This window comes from Ovis aries, chromosome 2 (assembly GCF_016772045.2).
Source record: "Ovis aries strain OAR_USU_Benz2616 breed Rambouillet chromosome 2, ARS-UI_Ramb_v3.0, whole genome shotgun sequence".
In the NCBI taxonomy this organism is placed as follows: Eukaryota; Metazoa; Chordata; class Mammalia; order Artiodactyla; family Bovidae; genus Ovis; species Ovis aries.
Genome location: NC_056055.1, coordinates 16092674 through 16108867, shown reverse-complemented (window position 1 = coordinate 16108867; position 16194 = coordinate 16092674). Strand labels below are relative to the sequence as shown.

Sequence of the window (16194 nt, the reverse complement as noted above, 5' to 3'; positions counted from 1 at the left end):
CCAGAAGTGGGTCTCATTTATCTTCATGGGCCCCTCCCTTGGCCCCCACCAGGGAAAGCATGGAACCCATCACCGTGCTGGTCTGAGTCATCTTGTTGGCTTGGCTCCTGTGCTGTCATTCTTGATCATTCTGTGCATGCAACTGAAGAAGTTTGGAAAACAGATTAATTGAAGAGGGGGACTTTGTGTGCTACCATTGTTATGAGAACCCCAAATAGAATATCCCCACGGAGTTTTCACGGGGTGAGTTTTTGTTTCTCTTGGATGATGTTTTTGAAGCCAGTTTGGAGTCCCACATTATTCTAACCACATTTTATGTAAACACAAATCAGCCACAGTTTAAAAGAGTTTTTAGGGATTTGTCATCTAGATTTTTCTCAGATAATCCCAGCTGTGATGAACAGGCTGTGGTCAGCCTCAGAAACAGTAGTAACACTAAATAATAACAATACTGTCTGACACTTAAACTAGAGTTAGGAATTGAGCAACTGTCATTTGGTCAAAGCTGGGACAGCCCCACAGCCCTCCAGGTTGTGGTGGAAATGTTGGGACTCTCTCTGCTAATCTGTTTTCAGATTACTTACAGAGCCACTTTCCCTCTAGATGTATTTGAAATTTGGGCTTCCCTGGTGGCTCTGATGGTAAAGAATCTGCCTGCCAGTGCAGGAGACATGAGTTCACTCACTGGGTCAGGAAGATCTCCTGGAGGAGGAGATGGCAACCCACGCCTGTATTTTGACCTGGAGAATTCCATGGACAGAGGAGCCTGGCAGGTCACAGTCCATGGGGGTCACAAAGAGTCAGACACGACTGAGCAACTCACACACACACATGAAAGGTACATCCTTGAATTAAACTCAAAAAACGTTTATTGGACATCTATTCTATACCTCAGGCTTCATGAGACTTGATTTTCAGCTAACTACAGTTCACGTTTCTACTAAATTTGGTCAGGAAAGTCCAGTATTGACAGTGCCAGTGAAAATGAACATGGGAGCAGAAGACAGATGTGCCTGTAAGAGGGTCAAAATGAAGAAAAGGACCACTTAGGCACTGGTGTAATTTGGTCCTGGTTCTAAAAACACACCCATAGGAAAATGACACTGGACAGCTCTGTCCTCCAGGGAGAATGGCGTTCACTTGAGGTTTGTGATTCCACTGTTTTGGGGTCTTTTTCAGGTAAGCCGAAACTTTGAGCTGGTTGGACGGGTTAACTTGGATCAGCTGGAGCAGATGAAGGAGAAGATGGAGAGCTCTAGCAGTGACGATGAAGACAAGGAAGAAGAGATGAACAGCAAGGCTGATGACAGAGGTTGGTCCCGTCCCTGCCCCCTGAGCCCCAGATGGCATCCAGCCTGGCCGTGGGGAGACAGAAGGGAGGCAGAAGGTTGTTGGAGGAGGAACAGAAGGAATGATCCTTCTTCGTTAAGTAGCAGAACAGACTGGCTGCAACACGTCAGGGGCCATGTCTTTGTAAACTATTACCAGCTAGAGAAACTCCAAGGAAAACAGACGTTTTCTCTTTAACTGTAGATATACATTTGTTAAAAAATACATGGCGATGATTTGTTTTTATTCAGGAAAACTGTTATCTGGGGAATCTGCAGAGTAAGGACAGACAGCAAGATGGATGTTCCTGTAAAAGCTATCGAGGAATGTAAATGAATTTCCAGTTGAATGCATATTTAAAATTGCTGCTGCTGGGGTGGATTTTGCTGGGGATGGGGGGAGGGAGCCACAGAGGGCTTGAGCCTGAGGTCCGAACCCCTCCACGTGTCCTTCTGCATGGCCCTCCTCTTAACCCTCTGGCTTCCTGCTTTTGCTTTGTAAAGAGAGAGAGAGGAGACCAGTGGCATTTGACTGTCTTTACAGGGGATAGTAGGCAAAGTTTTGAGGGACTTTTTTGCTTTTTTCAACTTTCTGTGATTCCATAATTATTTTCAAGATGAAGTTTTTTGAAGTATATTTAGTTGTAGACATACACTTACATGATCTAGAGTTGGTATTCTGTATTGTTGAACATAGAATATTGTGGAAAAACCAAGATACTACATAAAGAATATAGGGATATATAGGTTGGGATATCTTACTGTAGTTATTGCAGACCTATCAAAAGCACATGGATAACCTAAACCTGAGAAATAAATACGATGTCATCCCACTAAAGAGGAGAATGGTATCAGTTGCCATGGTGGAATATCATTATGGGCCAAGCCCAGTGTCAGTGGTTTTTATTTAATCTTATATACGGTTAGAGGGCTCTGCAGTTGGTCTCTATGGATTTGGCTCCCAGTTCTGCTGCTTTTTAGTTATATGACTTTGGGTGAATTATTTTATTTCCTGCCCATTCATCATCCTAATAATAACAACTTCCTAGGGTCACTTCCTTAGGGTCACGTAAATCTTAAATGAGATAGCACACAAATATTATTAGTCCAGTTACTGGAACACAGTCACGACTTAATGATAAAACCCTGCAGTGTAGATGGCATTAATTGACATTTTACAAGTAGGGAAATAAAAGCCCAGAATATGTAAGAGCATGTTCAACGTTAAAATGAAAACACTTGGAGGTTGGGTTTAAGTCTTCTGGCTCCAAAGGAAACTGTCTTTACATACTATACCACGTCCCCTACCCTTTGTGGATATTCTTCACTGATGGGAACCTGGCCCTGAATTCTGTCAATTCAGTGGTCTTTGGAGCCTCATTGTAAGGCTTCCTTTTGTGGAATTTCTTGGTTTTTCTTCCTAGTCTGCCAGCCTAGAAAGCTGACTTGGTCATTTTCTTCCAAGGTTCTCCCTCTTCATTTTCCTGATTTTTCCTGACTTCCACCCCATCCCTCCATGTTTTATCTCTGCTATAGCAGGAAACCACAGCCAAGTGATGATCCAGTTTGGCTTCTGAACCCCCGTGCCTGTGGTCAATGGATAAATAGAGCACCCACACCATATAGACTGATTGCCCTTGTAAAGTTATGACTTTTATTAGTAGGGGGCACAGTGATCTATTTCTTACAACGGCTGTGATTCAGGAAGCGTGGGTTTTAAATTTTCTCTTCCTTCTCTCTTAAAAAGCATTTCACAAGTATGTCCTTAGTGATGAAGTCTTTAACGTCGTCTGTGCACTGTTACCGGAGTTCCCTCAAAGAGGAAGCACGCGGCAGAGGGTGCATGGGCTCCTTGTCTTCACAGGGCTCTGTGCCCCATCATTCCTCCCCAGGAAATGAATTATCCCTCATTGGAGACCATGACTTTTTAATCTCTAGAACCAAGCATGCATGGTTTTACAGGTTATAAGCATTGCAGAGGCAAGAAGCCCTGTTAGTCCTCCCCTTCCCGGTGCCACGTCCAAAATAATAGCGTAGACGATGAGAAGGCAGCTAAATATGCACGGCACCAGCCATGTTTCCTTGACCGCCCAGCTGCCCCCTCGCACGGGTACTGTGGCATCAGCCCAGCTCAGCTCAGTTTGCCTGAGAAGAACTTCATGGTGTCTGATCGCTTCTCCCTAGAAAGCACAGCCTCCACATTCATAAGCCTTAACCGCATGGGGAGAAAAGACTGGGGGGTGGAGAAGCCTGTGTTCCTCTCTCAGAGGGCAGGGGATTTACATGAGTAACTTCCAGTCACGTTACTGGGGAAAACCTTCCCGACCCCCTCGTTGATTCTTGAAAGAACAGCCTCCTTTGTCTCATCGCCTTGGAATCAATTTTCCACCATCTAGGTGTGTTCTTGCCAACAAGAAGAAACGGCACACAGTAGCCTCGGGGTGTTTTTGCCAGACGTTCTGTCTTCCAGGAGTAGAGAGAGCGGGAGGTGGCGTTAGCACAGCTCTGGGGCTAATGGAAGCCGTTTGCTGTGTGACAGGTAATGATTGGCCTCCTCCTTTGAGGATGAAACAGCATGAGCCGTTGGAGAGAATAGATGGTTGGTTTCATGTTTCCTCAGGGTAAGCAAGTGAGTGTGCCAGGAGCAGGCCCCCTCGTTGGCAGCAGAGACCCTCGTCAGGCGCTCCGTTCCGGGGGCTCATGTCCTTGGGGCTACCCCGTTGCCAGCGTGCCTTCCCAACACAGGAAGGCCTGGTCAAGCCTGACCAAGGCCACACGGCAGGTCCTGCCTCAGAAGGCAGCTCGGAGGGACTTTGAAAGGGAGGAATCCAGGCCTGAAGAAATCAAAATGCGCCCAAGCAGTGTCCTCCCCACCCCCTCTCATTATGCAGTTGGGAGGAGTCAGGAAGGCATTCTGTTGATTTCTTGCCCAAGATAATCCCTGCTAAGGAATTAATGCGCAGAGCAGATGGTGCTGTCTCATTTCCAATGAAAAGAATCAAGGAAGATAGTCTGTGCAATTATTTTTAATGGCTTGTGTGGTGATCTTCTTAATTTGTGAGAAAATGTTTCATCTTTTGTTCGAACTGGCCCCATTCACAGTGCTTTTTGTGCTGCAGATGAAGGCAGCTCAGAGACACCTAGCCTGTTAACATCATCCTGAGGATTTTATTTTTCTATTAGATGGAATATTTCAACCAGGAGACACCTTCCTGTAACACCTTGTGAGTCCAGGCACATGGTGATCAGAGGGGCAGAGATGAGCAGCGTTTGTCTGTGAGCCCTCACTCTTCAGCGTGGCTGCAGAGCCGTCTAGGTCCTGCTGTTTATTACCCACGTGAAGATCTGGCCCTCTGTGCTATAATGAAAGACATATGGGCCTGGGACCCAGGATAACACAAAGGCCATATAAGCTCTCCTCTTTGAGGTTGCCAGGAGGCGGGGCCTCCAAACAATTAGCCAGTCAGTCCCCATTTAGCAGGCCCCTCAGGGCCGTGAGGAAGTAAATGATAGTCGGCACTTGATTACAACAGACCTGTCCAGAAAGGCGTCTGCACGTCCCCATGTTCAAGAATACACCGATGGAGGGCAGCTGGCCAGAACCCCTTACTAGCTGAGGACGTGCTGTCACATTCCCGTCTCCCCGTCGTCCGGGATCCGCGTTCCTGCTTTCGGGCGTCGTTTAGTGCTTGCAGCACCCTGGGAGGTGCAGATTAAGATATCCATGGCAGAGGGCCACAAGTGGTGAGCCCTCGGCTTTCCCTGGAACGTGTGGAAACCTTGAGGTCTTCCTACAACGTGACCTGGCCTTGGGGCTTTCAGGAGCCTATGTTCTTGTTAGTGAGTGGAGAAAAGCTGTGTTCAATAGGAAATGAATAGGTGCTAAACTGTGAGGCACCAAGACAGAGCTCCACAGGAGGGAGAGATGTGATAGAAGAAAACGCTCAGAAACCATTGCAATGAACAGAAGGGGTTCTTAAGACAAACTCGGGTTATTGGTGACAGAAACAGTTGGGAGGTGAACAGAGGTGGGGGTGCCTAGGGCGTGGGAACAGTTCTCGAGAGTTTCAAGAAACAATCCTTTGGTGAAAGGCCAGCAGGAGAAAAAGTAAGGAATCTGGAAATGGGAGGAGGCTCCTAATGAACGTTGACATCTCCTTGCCCCTCCAGCTCACAGGTAATACGCCTGCTTTCTCCTCACAGATCTCTTGAGATTTTCTGACCACGGGGCTGCTATCAACACTGAGAAGCGTTTTCCGTGTGAATTTTGCGGACGGGCGTTTTCCCAGGGCTCTGAGTGGGAAAGGCACGTGCTGAGACACGGCATGTAAGTCCCGTGAAGGCCTTCGCTCATCGTGCGAGGTGGCGGTGGCTCCCGACAATACGTAGACCCCTCTGTGTCACACTTCCGGGTCCGGGAGGAGAGGCAGTTGGTCACGAACTGGGTTTCTCCCTTTCCGCTGGTTTTTAAAATGGTCACCCAGACACGAGTCACAGGAGGAGAGATCGTCTTTACGAATGACAGATCCTGCTCAAGCCCTCGTGTAGAAGTATAGCGCTCTCTCCAGCCCGTGTCCCTTCAGCTTTCGTTAGCATGACGTTCTCTGTAGAGCGTGGACCGGGGTCCAGAGATCTGGCTTCTGTTCCTGCCTCTGTGATGACTCACTCCCCGAGTGGCCTTGAACCTTCCCACGCACCTCTTGGTGCCTTCAATGCTCTGCCTCGGGGACAGAGCCCGCTTCTGCCTGCCTCCCAGGTAGGTGGGAGCACACCTGCAGAACACTCCTAAGACCCTTGAACATAACACTGTCCCCTAGACAAGGCACTTCCAGGCCAGCAGACGCTGGGATAGCCTAGGAGTTGGTCCCTTAAGCAGAAAATGCCCCAGAAATAGGTAGTATCTAAACTTCAGAGAATGTAACTAAGCTTCCCAGAATATAACTAGGATGAGACAAGGGTCTCATCTTCAGGTTCTTGCTTTTTGTTCATTTCTGTGGGTCTTTCCGTTAACTCTTTAATCCCCGAGTTGCACTTTTAGTCCTGATAGGTATAGCAAATCTGCATTTTCTAGGTTCCTCTGATAGATCTGAGCATAAGACAGTTCTTGCTATGACCACTTATGACTGTATTGTTCCCAGTATAGGAGGGAACTTAAGATCATTATGTTGCTCTAGAAGCAAAGAATGATGTAATCAAAACATGGTATAATAATGGATAGGGCTTCCCTGCTGGCTCAGATGTTAAAGAATCCTCTGTCTGCAATGCAGGAAACCCAGGTTTGATCCCTGGGTTGGGAAGATCCCCTGGAGAAGGAAATGGCAACCCACTCCAGTATTCTTGCCTGGAGAATCCCATGGACAGAGGAGCCTGGCAGGCTACAGTCCACGAGGTCGCAGAGAGTCAGACATGACTAAGCGACCAACGTTTTCATTTTCTTTTCATTTTTATAGGCTCAGATTTTTAATAAGATACCAGAAATACATGAGCTGAGTATAACAGATAGCAGGGATAAATCACTCACAGTCCAGTCAATTTGTCTGTGGCACTTGTAAGACCCCCAAGACCTTTTTAGGATCAGAGATATAAGAATATAAAAAAATAATAATTTTTTTAACTAGGAAAAAATACATATACTCACCTGTCACTCCCATGAATGTTTTCCCAGGGCATTGAATGACACCAAGCAGGTGAGCCGAGAAGAAACCCACCTGAAGGGTAACATGGAGGACAGTATTAAGATGCCCTCTATAGAGGAAAAGGAAGATGATGGAACAATCGGGATAGACTTTTCCTTAAAGAACGAACCAGTAGCCATCTGTGTCGTAGCTGCTGACAAATCTCTCCTGGAGAATGCAGAGGCCAAAAAAGAATAAGCATTTGGTGAAATTCTTAATCACCCCTTACTTGAACCATGATGAAAAAAAAAAGTGGGAGGGCCAGCTTGGGCTGAGAAGGGGGGGACAGAAAAGAGAAGACAGAACAAAGCTGCTTTTTAGGACTGAACAATCTATTTTCAAAGCACTGGTACCTGTGTGAGTGAGTATGTAAATTAAAGTTATTTAAATGGTTGGAATATGTGGCTCCTTTTCCATCACTACATCTTTCCTTCCGGATCTTCATCGTGGAAGTTTCGTTTGTTGCGGAAGCACCGGAAGCACCTCCCTTGCACACCTGTGCACTATGGTGGTCTTGGACAGTATGTGGAAACAGAAGCTCCGTGACAGTAGAAGACTTCTCTTAGGGGAACAACTTTTTGACGCACAAGTTTTGGTGCGTTTTTATAGTTTTAATACCTTAAGCTTTTTCAAGACCTAACTGCAGCCGCTTTGGGAAAAAACAAACAGAAAAAACAAAAACAAAAAAAAAAAACAGAAAACAAAAAAAAAAAACTGCTTTGCATAAAACAGTCACCTGTTTCCTAGTACCTCAAACTTAACCAAGGGAATTCTCTGCATTTGTCAGTACTACCTGTCGTCATTGTGGTTAAATGTAGAGAGAACTGCTGGGCAAGATGGTGAATGGAGAAAAAAAAAAAAAAGAGTTTTAAAGAAAGGAACACAAATTGTGCTTAAAATCCCCACGTGGGTTTTATTTCTTAAAATACTGTGATTTTTTTAATTATTTTAGTAAAAAACAAGACAAAAAAAAAGAAACAGACTTTAATTATTAGATAAATGTTTGTGAATTGTCATCCTTTATTCCAGGTAAGCTGTTTATTAGTGTTCAACTATAATTTAGAATTTGGTAGATTTCATGTGAGCTAATTTTAAGGTGACTTTGGAGTTTTGTTTGCCACATGTTTATTTTCTATCAGTTTGAGTGTTACAAACACAGCACAATTCAGTTTTCATATAAATTGTTTTTTGTGTGTGTGTTGTTATTGTTGTTTTCATTTGGGGGCAAGGGAGATTTAGTTTTTTGTGAATAGGAATGTTTTTATTTTAAACATGGAAATAACAAAGAAGTTAACGTTTTTTTAATTTAACTAAAGAACCAAACTTTTCGGCACCTCTATGCAGCTTGTGGGCCAGACGAGGAAGTCCTCTTCACCCTTTTGTTGCTGTCAAATTTACACATTATCCGTCTCACACAAATAATCTCTGTTAGGATGGGCTGGCTTTTGTGTGTGATTTCTAAATCTGTGTTCTGTTTTTGTTTGCATTGTGGGGTTTTTTTGGGGGGGGGGGGGGAGGATTCTCATTTATTTTTCAGGACAAGGGGATGTGTCAAATTCCATCCCTTTGGTGAGAGTGTTCAAGAAATACTTATATCCTACAAGGAGCCTGGAGAACTACTTTTTTTTTTTTTTAATCTAGCTGCCAGCTGCTCTGTTTCCCCATATTAGCTTTTTCAGGAGGGAGCAGCTTAGACTAAATCTCAGTCTACATTTATAATACGTTCTGATTGTGAACAAAGGGTTTCGTTCCAAAAAAGTAGAACTTTCCTTGAATCCTAGGTTTTAGAAGCCTGTGTGTGAGAGAGCTTGGATGTGTGTGTGTGTGTGTGTGTGTGTGTGTGAGTCCTTTGGTTTTCATGGTTTTTTTTTGTTTGTTTTTTTAACTTGGAAGGGTTGGGGGAGGGGGGAGAAAGGGAAGGGAATTGCTGAGATGACAGTGTCCCACACAGCTTCAAATAAAATCCATGGAAAGATACTGCATTTGTGGAATAAGTGCTTACTTGAAAAGCATGTTCTTCTTTTATTTTCTTGCTGTTAAGAATTTTTCTTTGTGGGTGTTTAATTTTTTTTTTTTTTTAGGGATGGGGGCCATCATGTGGAAACCAGAATATGGGAAAGTGTGAACTATCTAGACAAAGACTCATTTTGTGTCCATATTTGTTTTTAATTGGCCTCATTTCAAATGTGCTAAACAGTTCCATACCTGGATTGGGTGTTTGTAATGGTTACCAAAAAAGCAAAAAAAAAAAAAAAAAAAAAAAGGAAGAAAAAAGGAAAGAAAAAAGGAAAAAAAGAAAATAATTGTGACATGCTTTTATCACTACTTTATTTTTCAAATAACATGTAAATATTGTAATCCATTGGATTTTGTTTTGCTAACCTGTTAATAAAAATATGGGACCATTATCCTTTTAACAAGGCTAGAATGTCATTTTTTTTTCTTTTTTCAAACATATACCTGATATTTTGTGGCCGCACATTTTGGATGCATTATTATAATTCTGTTGACTGTAATGACATAGAATTTACAACATTTTTTTTGTTTAATTTATACAGAGGACATTTTTTTTTCAGAGCTTGAGAGAAGAAAATAAATAGCAAATGATAACCTATTGACTCCGATAATCAGTGTTTCCCAAAACTTGATAAAAGATAGGGAGATCCTGAGTTCTTGAAGCCAAGGGTTTAAAAAAAAAAAAAACAACAACAAAAAACACACAAGTAGGTTATTCAAGTTGTTTGCAACATACATTTTGTAATGAAATGTGAGAAATTAATAAAGAATTTTTTTCACATGTGTCTATGTGCATCTGTTGGAAATCATTTACAGATATGACTACACATATGAAATGTAGAAATTGTACAGCATTGCTTTTTCAGTACATGTGCATGAGAGCTATTTCAAACCATTGAATCGAAACCATTATGAAAAGCAAAGGTGACTTTAAGGTGAGGTATGAGCTGGGATTTTTAAATGTTAAGATTTCTGCATCAGATATTTATAACCAACTGGGGAAATTTTATGAAGGGAATGTTTTCTGTCAAAAATGGGAACAGGGACTTCCCTGGCAGTCCAGTGATAAAGACTCCAAGCTCCCAATGCAGGGGCCGTGGGTGCATGGGTTTGATCCCTGATTGAGGAGCTAAGAGCCCACAAACTGCACGGCATGGCCAAAAAGAAAAATGTGAATCAAAGTGGTGTATGACTGGCAACCCACTCCAGTACTCTTGCCTGGAGAATCCCAGGGACGGAGGAGCCTGATGGGCTGCCGTCTATGGGGTCGCACAGAGTCGGACACGACTGAAGCAACTTAGCAGCAGCAGCAGCAGCGTGAACTTTCAGGAGGAAATGCCAGTGACTGAACATCATCTGGGGACCCTGAACCCGTGAGCACAGTTATTTTCATCTAACTGCAAGTCACAACCATTGCCACAAACTATCTTACTATGCATCCCGCACCAGTAATTATCATCATTAACTTATTCTTTGAGCTACCCTGTTATAAATCAAAGGAAAAACTAATAGTCATGAAACCTAGAAGAGTAAATTAAAATCAACAGCACTGATTTCTAATCTCAAAGCTGTTGTACACGGTCTGCCCTCATCAGTGTTAAGAATGACTTACATCCAGAGCCCATTGTAAACGTTTGATTTTCACCCTTCCTTCTTTATCATCTTCACAAAGATTTTAGAAGACTTACAAGAGAGCATAAAACCCAATTAGAGAAAACAAAGTTAGGTAAATCAAGACCCACAGGGGAAATGACTGAATAGCAAAACCATGTAGAGAATTGGCAAAAATGCACTCCATGAGGCCATACATACGCTATGTACTTGGCTCTGAGCTTCCTGGGAGGCATGGCATAAAAGGCTAATCCAGAAGCAATTTTAGTAACATTGAATGTTCAAGAAACATTCAACCTTTTCTAGGATTTCAGGTTAAAAAGTTTCTTCTATGTGTTTTCATACAGGAGAGAAAGTGATCTAATGGACTTGTTCATTGTAAAATATAGCTATTCCTTTTGTGAAAGTGAAAGTCACATCCTACTCTTTGCGACCCCACAGACTGTACAGTCCATGGAATTCTTCAGGCCAGAATAATGGAGTGGGTAACCTTTCCCTTCTCCAGGGGATCTTCCCAACGCAGGGATCAAACCCAGGTCTCCCACATTGCAAGAGGATTCTTTACCAGGTGAGCCACAAGGGAAGCTCAAGAATACTGGAGTGGGTAGCCTGTCCCTTCTCCAAGGGATCTTCCTGACCCAGGAATCAAACCGGGGTCTCCTACATTACAGATGGATGCTTTACCAATTGAGCTATGAAGGAAGCCCGTTCGTAGCCTCCATCAAATATTTAATGAACATTGTTTTTATTAAGTTCATGTCTAATCCATACTCCCACTTGGTTTTATGTAGAGGAAGTGGAATATACTGAAAAATTAATCATGGTAGGACCTGTAACAAGACAACTGCCTAGCTCTATAGAGTTAGTTAAGTTAGTTTTTAACACACATTTCCAGTGAGGGTCAGTGTGAATGCCTTTCCATCTAGTGTCTCAGGAATCCAAGCTCCTCCATCTGATGCTGCCATCTCAACCCGTGAATCCTGGAGTCATTGCTGAGAGCTTGGAGATGGTCTACCCACTCAAATGCCTCATCCAGGAAGCAGCACCCACTTCCAGTCTTGCTTCCTGGGCTAGCCCTGGTCATACAACTGACCCCACCTACCCAAAGGGGCTAGAAAGTGTGTGGTTTGTCTACCAACGTGCCCAGGAAAGACTCAAGCTGGCAACCTCTATAGTAATCAGGAGCTTGCAGAAGCGTTCCTTTGGAAACAGAAGGGAAGATAGACACCCTCTATTTATTGAATAGAAAGTTGCTAAAGTTTACATGCCATAACTAAGACCAAGGGTGGTCAAATATTTTTTTTAAAGAAGGAAAGCATGGGATGCTGGTCCCATCACCCATGCACTTCACCTGTATTTTTGAGCAAATGTTTGGTGCTAGCCACTGGGTAGCAACAAACAAAACAGAGGTGGCGCTTGTCTTCCAAGAGCTCACAAATGGTGAGGACAGAGATGCAATGTGAGAGAAATGCCTGCCACTGAAGGTGTTAGGACGCGCAGGACTGTTAGGCTCCCATTGGGAAGGATTTGAGGGGAAAGATAGCCTCGACTGAATACGTTGTCTATATTCAGAAGCACACAATTTGGTTCAGGGAGGCATATAAGGAATTGGTTACTCAGTTGGCTCAGACAGTAAAGAATCTGCCTGCAATGCAGCAGACCTGGGTTCGAACCCAGGAAAGATCCCCTGGAGAAGGGAATGGCAACCCACTCCAGTACTCTTGCCTGGAGAACCATGGAGTGGAGCCTGGTGGGCTACAGTCCATGGGGTTGCAAAGTCAGACATGACTGAGTGACTAAGCACACATATATTTGGTGAGTCTTCATCCCTAGCCATAACAAAGATTCCTACAGGATATGCTGTTTCTTTGTAACTATCCAAATTTCAGGGCCAAAGGGTCTGATAGGGGGCAATACTAGATGGTAGGGACTAATAATGAGACCCTTCAAAGTATTGTGCTCATCGTTTCCTGGAAGTGTCAGTTTTTTCTCCAAACATCCTGCCCAGCACATAGCCTTCCCTCGGCCTTCAGTATTGAACTTTTCTTTATTGGAAATTACCTATCCCTTAATGACTCAGCCTAAGTGTAACCTCTGATGTGAAGCCTTCTCCTTCCCTGAATTCCTACAGGTCACCCTACTTATCACCTGTCCCCTGTCTTAATAAACATTTATTGGAGAGTCTTCACCTTTTTTCCCCACCCCCAACTCTGACAAAAGTCTCAGAGACACATTGCTGTCAGATGCTAGATGCAGCTAGCCTTTTTAAATTCAAATATATTCCTGTTGATACCAAGTGTTAGCTCTCATCTGATTTGGCATCAATGTTACATTTTCCTTCAGAGCTTGAGATTGCTTTTTTAAATATCTAAGTAAAAATATGCAGCTTGGTAGATGAAAAATATCTTTGTCTGAAACTCTAGGCTCTCGCGGAGAAAGCATCAGAGAACCAACCCCAGCCCTCCAGCTCCTTAAGAGCTCACTTTGGCCATCCTCCTCCTCTCTTGTCCAGAGCTGAATGGAAAATGGATGGGGAGGTCTACTGGGTCTGAAGGTTAGACAGCCGTGCTGGCCAGCTGGGGAATGGGGGAGCAGAAGCCAGAAGAATTGGCAGTGGTTGTGGCGGCTGCGGTGGCGATGTGTGGCTGTGGCAAGCCGGGTAGATGACTGTGTTGAGTTGCCTATGGGCGGAAGCAAGCAGGCAAGAGTGAGAATGGGAGCCATTGAGGGAAGTTCGAGGGAAGAGTTCTTTTTGGAGTTCGAGTGATTGGGATGTTGTGCGTTACACTGAGTTATGGCAGCTGCATGGGAACTGTGAAGCAAGCTCATGATGAGATCCAAGACACAGTAGAGGAAACAACTTTGCAAAGAAGAGGGGCTCTTTCTATCCCTGGGAGGAGAAAGGAAAGGAAAGGGAATGTGCTGTCTGCACATGCGAGTGGGAGGCTCAGGGGCCACTGAGTTCAGAACCTGGAACCTAGGCTCGGAGGCGGAATACGGAAGGGGGGGCGGGGGGAAGGGCGGGTGGCCAGTCCACAGAGAGGTTAGGATTCGGAGCTGTATTTGAGGACCGGATAGAAGAGAACTGAGACAGAAGGAAGCTGAACGGGACTGGAAACAGTTACATTCTCTGTATAATAGGAAAAAAGCTTACTCAGTGGATCCAAGGCCCTTACACAGAGGATCCTTAGACCTGCAAGAACTTCCCTGAATACCCACCCCCGGCCCCCACGTTGTTGTTGTTTACTTGCTCAGTCACGTCCAGCTCTTTGCTACCTCATGGACTGTAGCCCACCAGGCTCCTCTGTCCATGGGATTCTTAAGGCAAGAATACTGAAGTGGGTTGCCATTCCCTTCTCCAGGGGATCTTCCTGATCTGGGGATCGAGCCTGTGTCTCCTGCATTGGCAGGCAGATTCTTTACTGCTGAGCCACCAGGGAGCCCCCCTGCCCCCGCCCCCCCCCCCCCCCCCCCCTGCCAACACACGCACACCCCTAAAGAAAGGAAAAGGAGAGAGAGAGAGAGTCAGCTCTTGGAATCAGAAGGGACACTTCCTTTCTCCGCCCACTCAATTATCTGGCTTTTTGAATTAGGGGTGGAAAGCAAACTTGCCTCCTTTCTATTCAGAATTTCCCTCTTGAGTTTGCTCCCATTAATGAAGCAGCTTAGTCTGGTTTAGCTAACTGCATGCATGACTTCCAAAAACCACATCACAATGCGGGAGGAATGCAGCCTCTAGCTACGCTACAGCGGCTTCACCACATTGTTTAAAGAGTGGAGCAGAGGCCGCACCAGTGCCTCTGAAATCCACTTAAGACGTGTGAAAACATGAGATCGAAATGCTGACCTCTCCTTGAAGTTGAAAGAACCTACTCCAGGGGGCTGTTTGGAGCACTGCAGCTGCAGGCCTGGGCCCCTCCGAGACTCTGCAGGCCTCCGGCTCTCAGGGGCCCGTGTAGCAAGGAAGCCCTACCTCTGTGTTCTCTGTCTCCTGCAGGACATCAGCCTGAAGGCTGCGGGGCACCTTGGAAGGGGAGGTGCTGCTGAGGGAACGGTTGCGGAGGCCAGAAGAGGAGAGGGGTCATCAAAGAGCAAAGAGAAGAGGGAAACCTGCTCTACACCGCGTGGGTCCAGGTCTGTGCCCATCCGCTGCCTTTACAGGTGCAGGTCGGGGGGAACTGCACCCAGATGGGCTTTTGGAGTTAATCCAGGTGCCAAAATGTTTGAGGCATCCTGGGGCAGGAGGTTGGCTATAGAACTTGGAACTTGATGAACATGACTGAATTTTTATTCTGTGACATAAAAATTCACAGAATTTCATCATGGAAAATAGTGGATAAAGAGAGCACAGCTGGTTAAGAGTGGAGTCTCCTCCTTTTCTCACCCCCATCCCCACTTCTTAGGCTGTCTACTGGTCCTCAAACCCACCTGCCAATTTTGCCAGCAGGTCAGGTATCGTCTCTGTTTCACATACAAGGATATCAAGACCTCTACTGGGTTGGCAAAAAAAATTCATTGAGGTTTCTCCATAAGATGGTACAGAAAAAAACAGAATGAACTTTTTGGCTAAGACAGTGTTACCCTGAGTTCCCGGCTGATTTTTGCCCCATTGATTCAACTCTATTATGCTAATCATCATAAAGGCCACAACCTGAAGAGAACTTTTTCCATGTAATTGTCATCAACATCACCAAGTCCTCCTACTTGATGCCCCAGGCTTAACTCTTAAGCTTTGTCAAGACCTGAACCCAGCCCCTCTAATGCCTGACCCCCCTCACCCCCAGGGTCCCCTGTTCACTCCTGTGTGAAGGCTACTGAACAAGTTTACTCCAGAAGACCCAACCTCAGGGATGAGCCCCTGACCAATCCCAATGCAAAATGGTTCACTGAGGGAAGTGGTTTCATACAAGAATGGGTAAGAAAGACCAGCTATGCCACAGTCAGCATGCAGACAGTTGTTGAGTCTGGAGTTCTACCCTCTCACATTTCTGCCCCAATGACCAAATTGATCACCTTGACCTGAGCACTCCAGTTAGGAAAGAGATTGCAAATCAATATATACACTGATTCCAAGAATGGATTCCTGATGCTTCATGTCCATGCTGCCATATGGAAAGGAAGGGGGTTACTAATAGACAAAGGGCCCCCTATAAGACACCAGGCAGAAATTCTAGAACTCTTAGAAGTGGTTCAGCTTCCAAAGGAGGTTGCAGGGATTCACTGCAGGGGTCACCAAAGGGGCTACACATCCCTTACAAGAGGAAAAACCCTGGTCAACAAGGATGCTGAGACAACAGCCCAAGAAGAGCCAGGCTGGGACTTCCCTTGGGGCTTGGCCCAGTGGCTAAGACTCCACGCTCCCAATGCAGGGGGCCCAGGTTCGATACTTGGTCAGGGAACTAGATCCCACGTGCTGCAACTAAGAGCTTACATGCTGCAGTTAAAGCCTCCGTGTTGCACAACTAAAGAAAAAAAACAATTCTATATGCTGAAAATAAGACCCAGAGCTGTCAAATAAATGTATATATAAAAAGCAAGCTTTACAAGCTGCAGCTTTCAGACTC

General features: G+C 44.9%; 1 protein-coding gene and 1 long non-coding RNA gene across 8 annotated transcripts in view; one reads left to right on the top strand and one right to left on the bottom strand.

The window, feature by feature from the left end:
• ZNF462 (zinc finger protein 462) overlaps positions 1 to 9804 on the top strand; it is a 157154-nt gene extending 147350 nt beyond the window's left edge. For all 7 annotated transcript variants that reach the window (XM_042242925.2, XM_027964144.3, XM_027964141.3 and 4 more), the window contains 3 exons: positions 1180 to 1312; positions 5532 to 5655; positions 6994 to 9804. In XM_042242925.2, coding sequence (XP_042098859.1) covers positions 1180 to 1312; positions 5532 to 5655; positions 6994 to 7201 — 465 coding nt within the window. In that variant the 3' untranslated portion in view covers positions 7202 to 9804. The remainder of the gene's footprint in view (positions 1 to 1179; positions 1313 to 5531; positions 5656 to 6993) is intronic.
• On the bottom strand, positions 2966 to 7072 carry LOC121818596 (uncharacterized). The gene is made up of 2 exons (XR_006058578.2): positions 6967 to 7072; positions 2966 to 3262 (listed from the first exon to the last, which is right to left on the bottom strand). It is a non-coding gene; the product is annotated as an uncharacterized LOC121818596 (long non-coding RNA).
• Positions 9805 to 16194: the final 6390 nt, after the last annotated feature.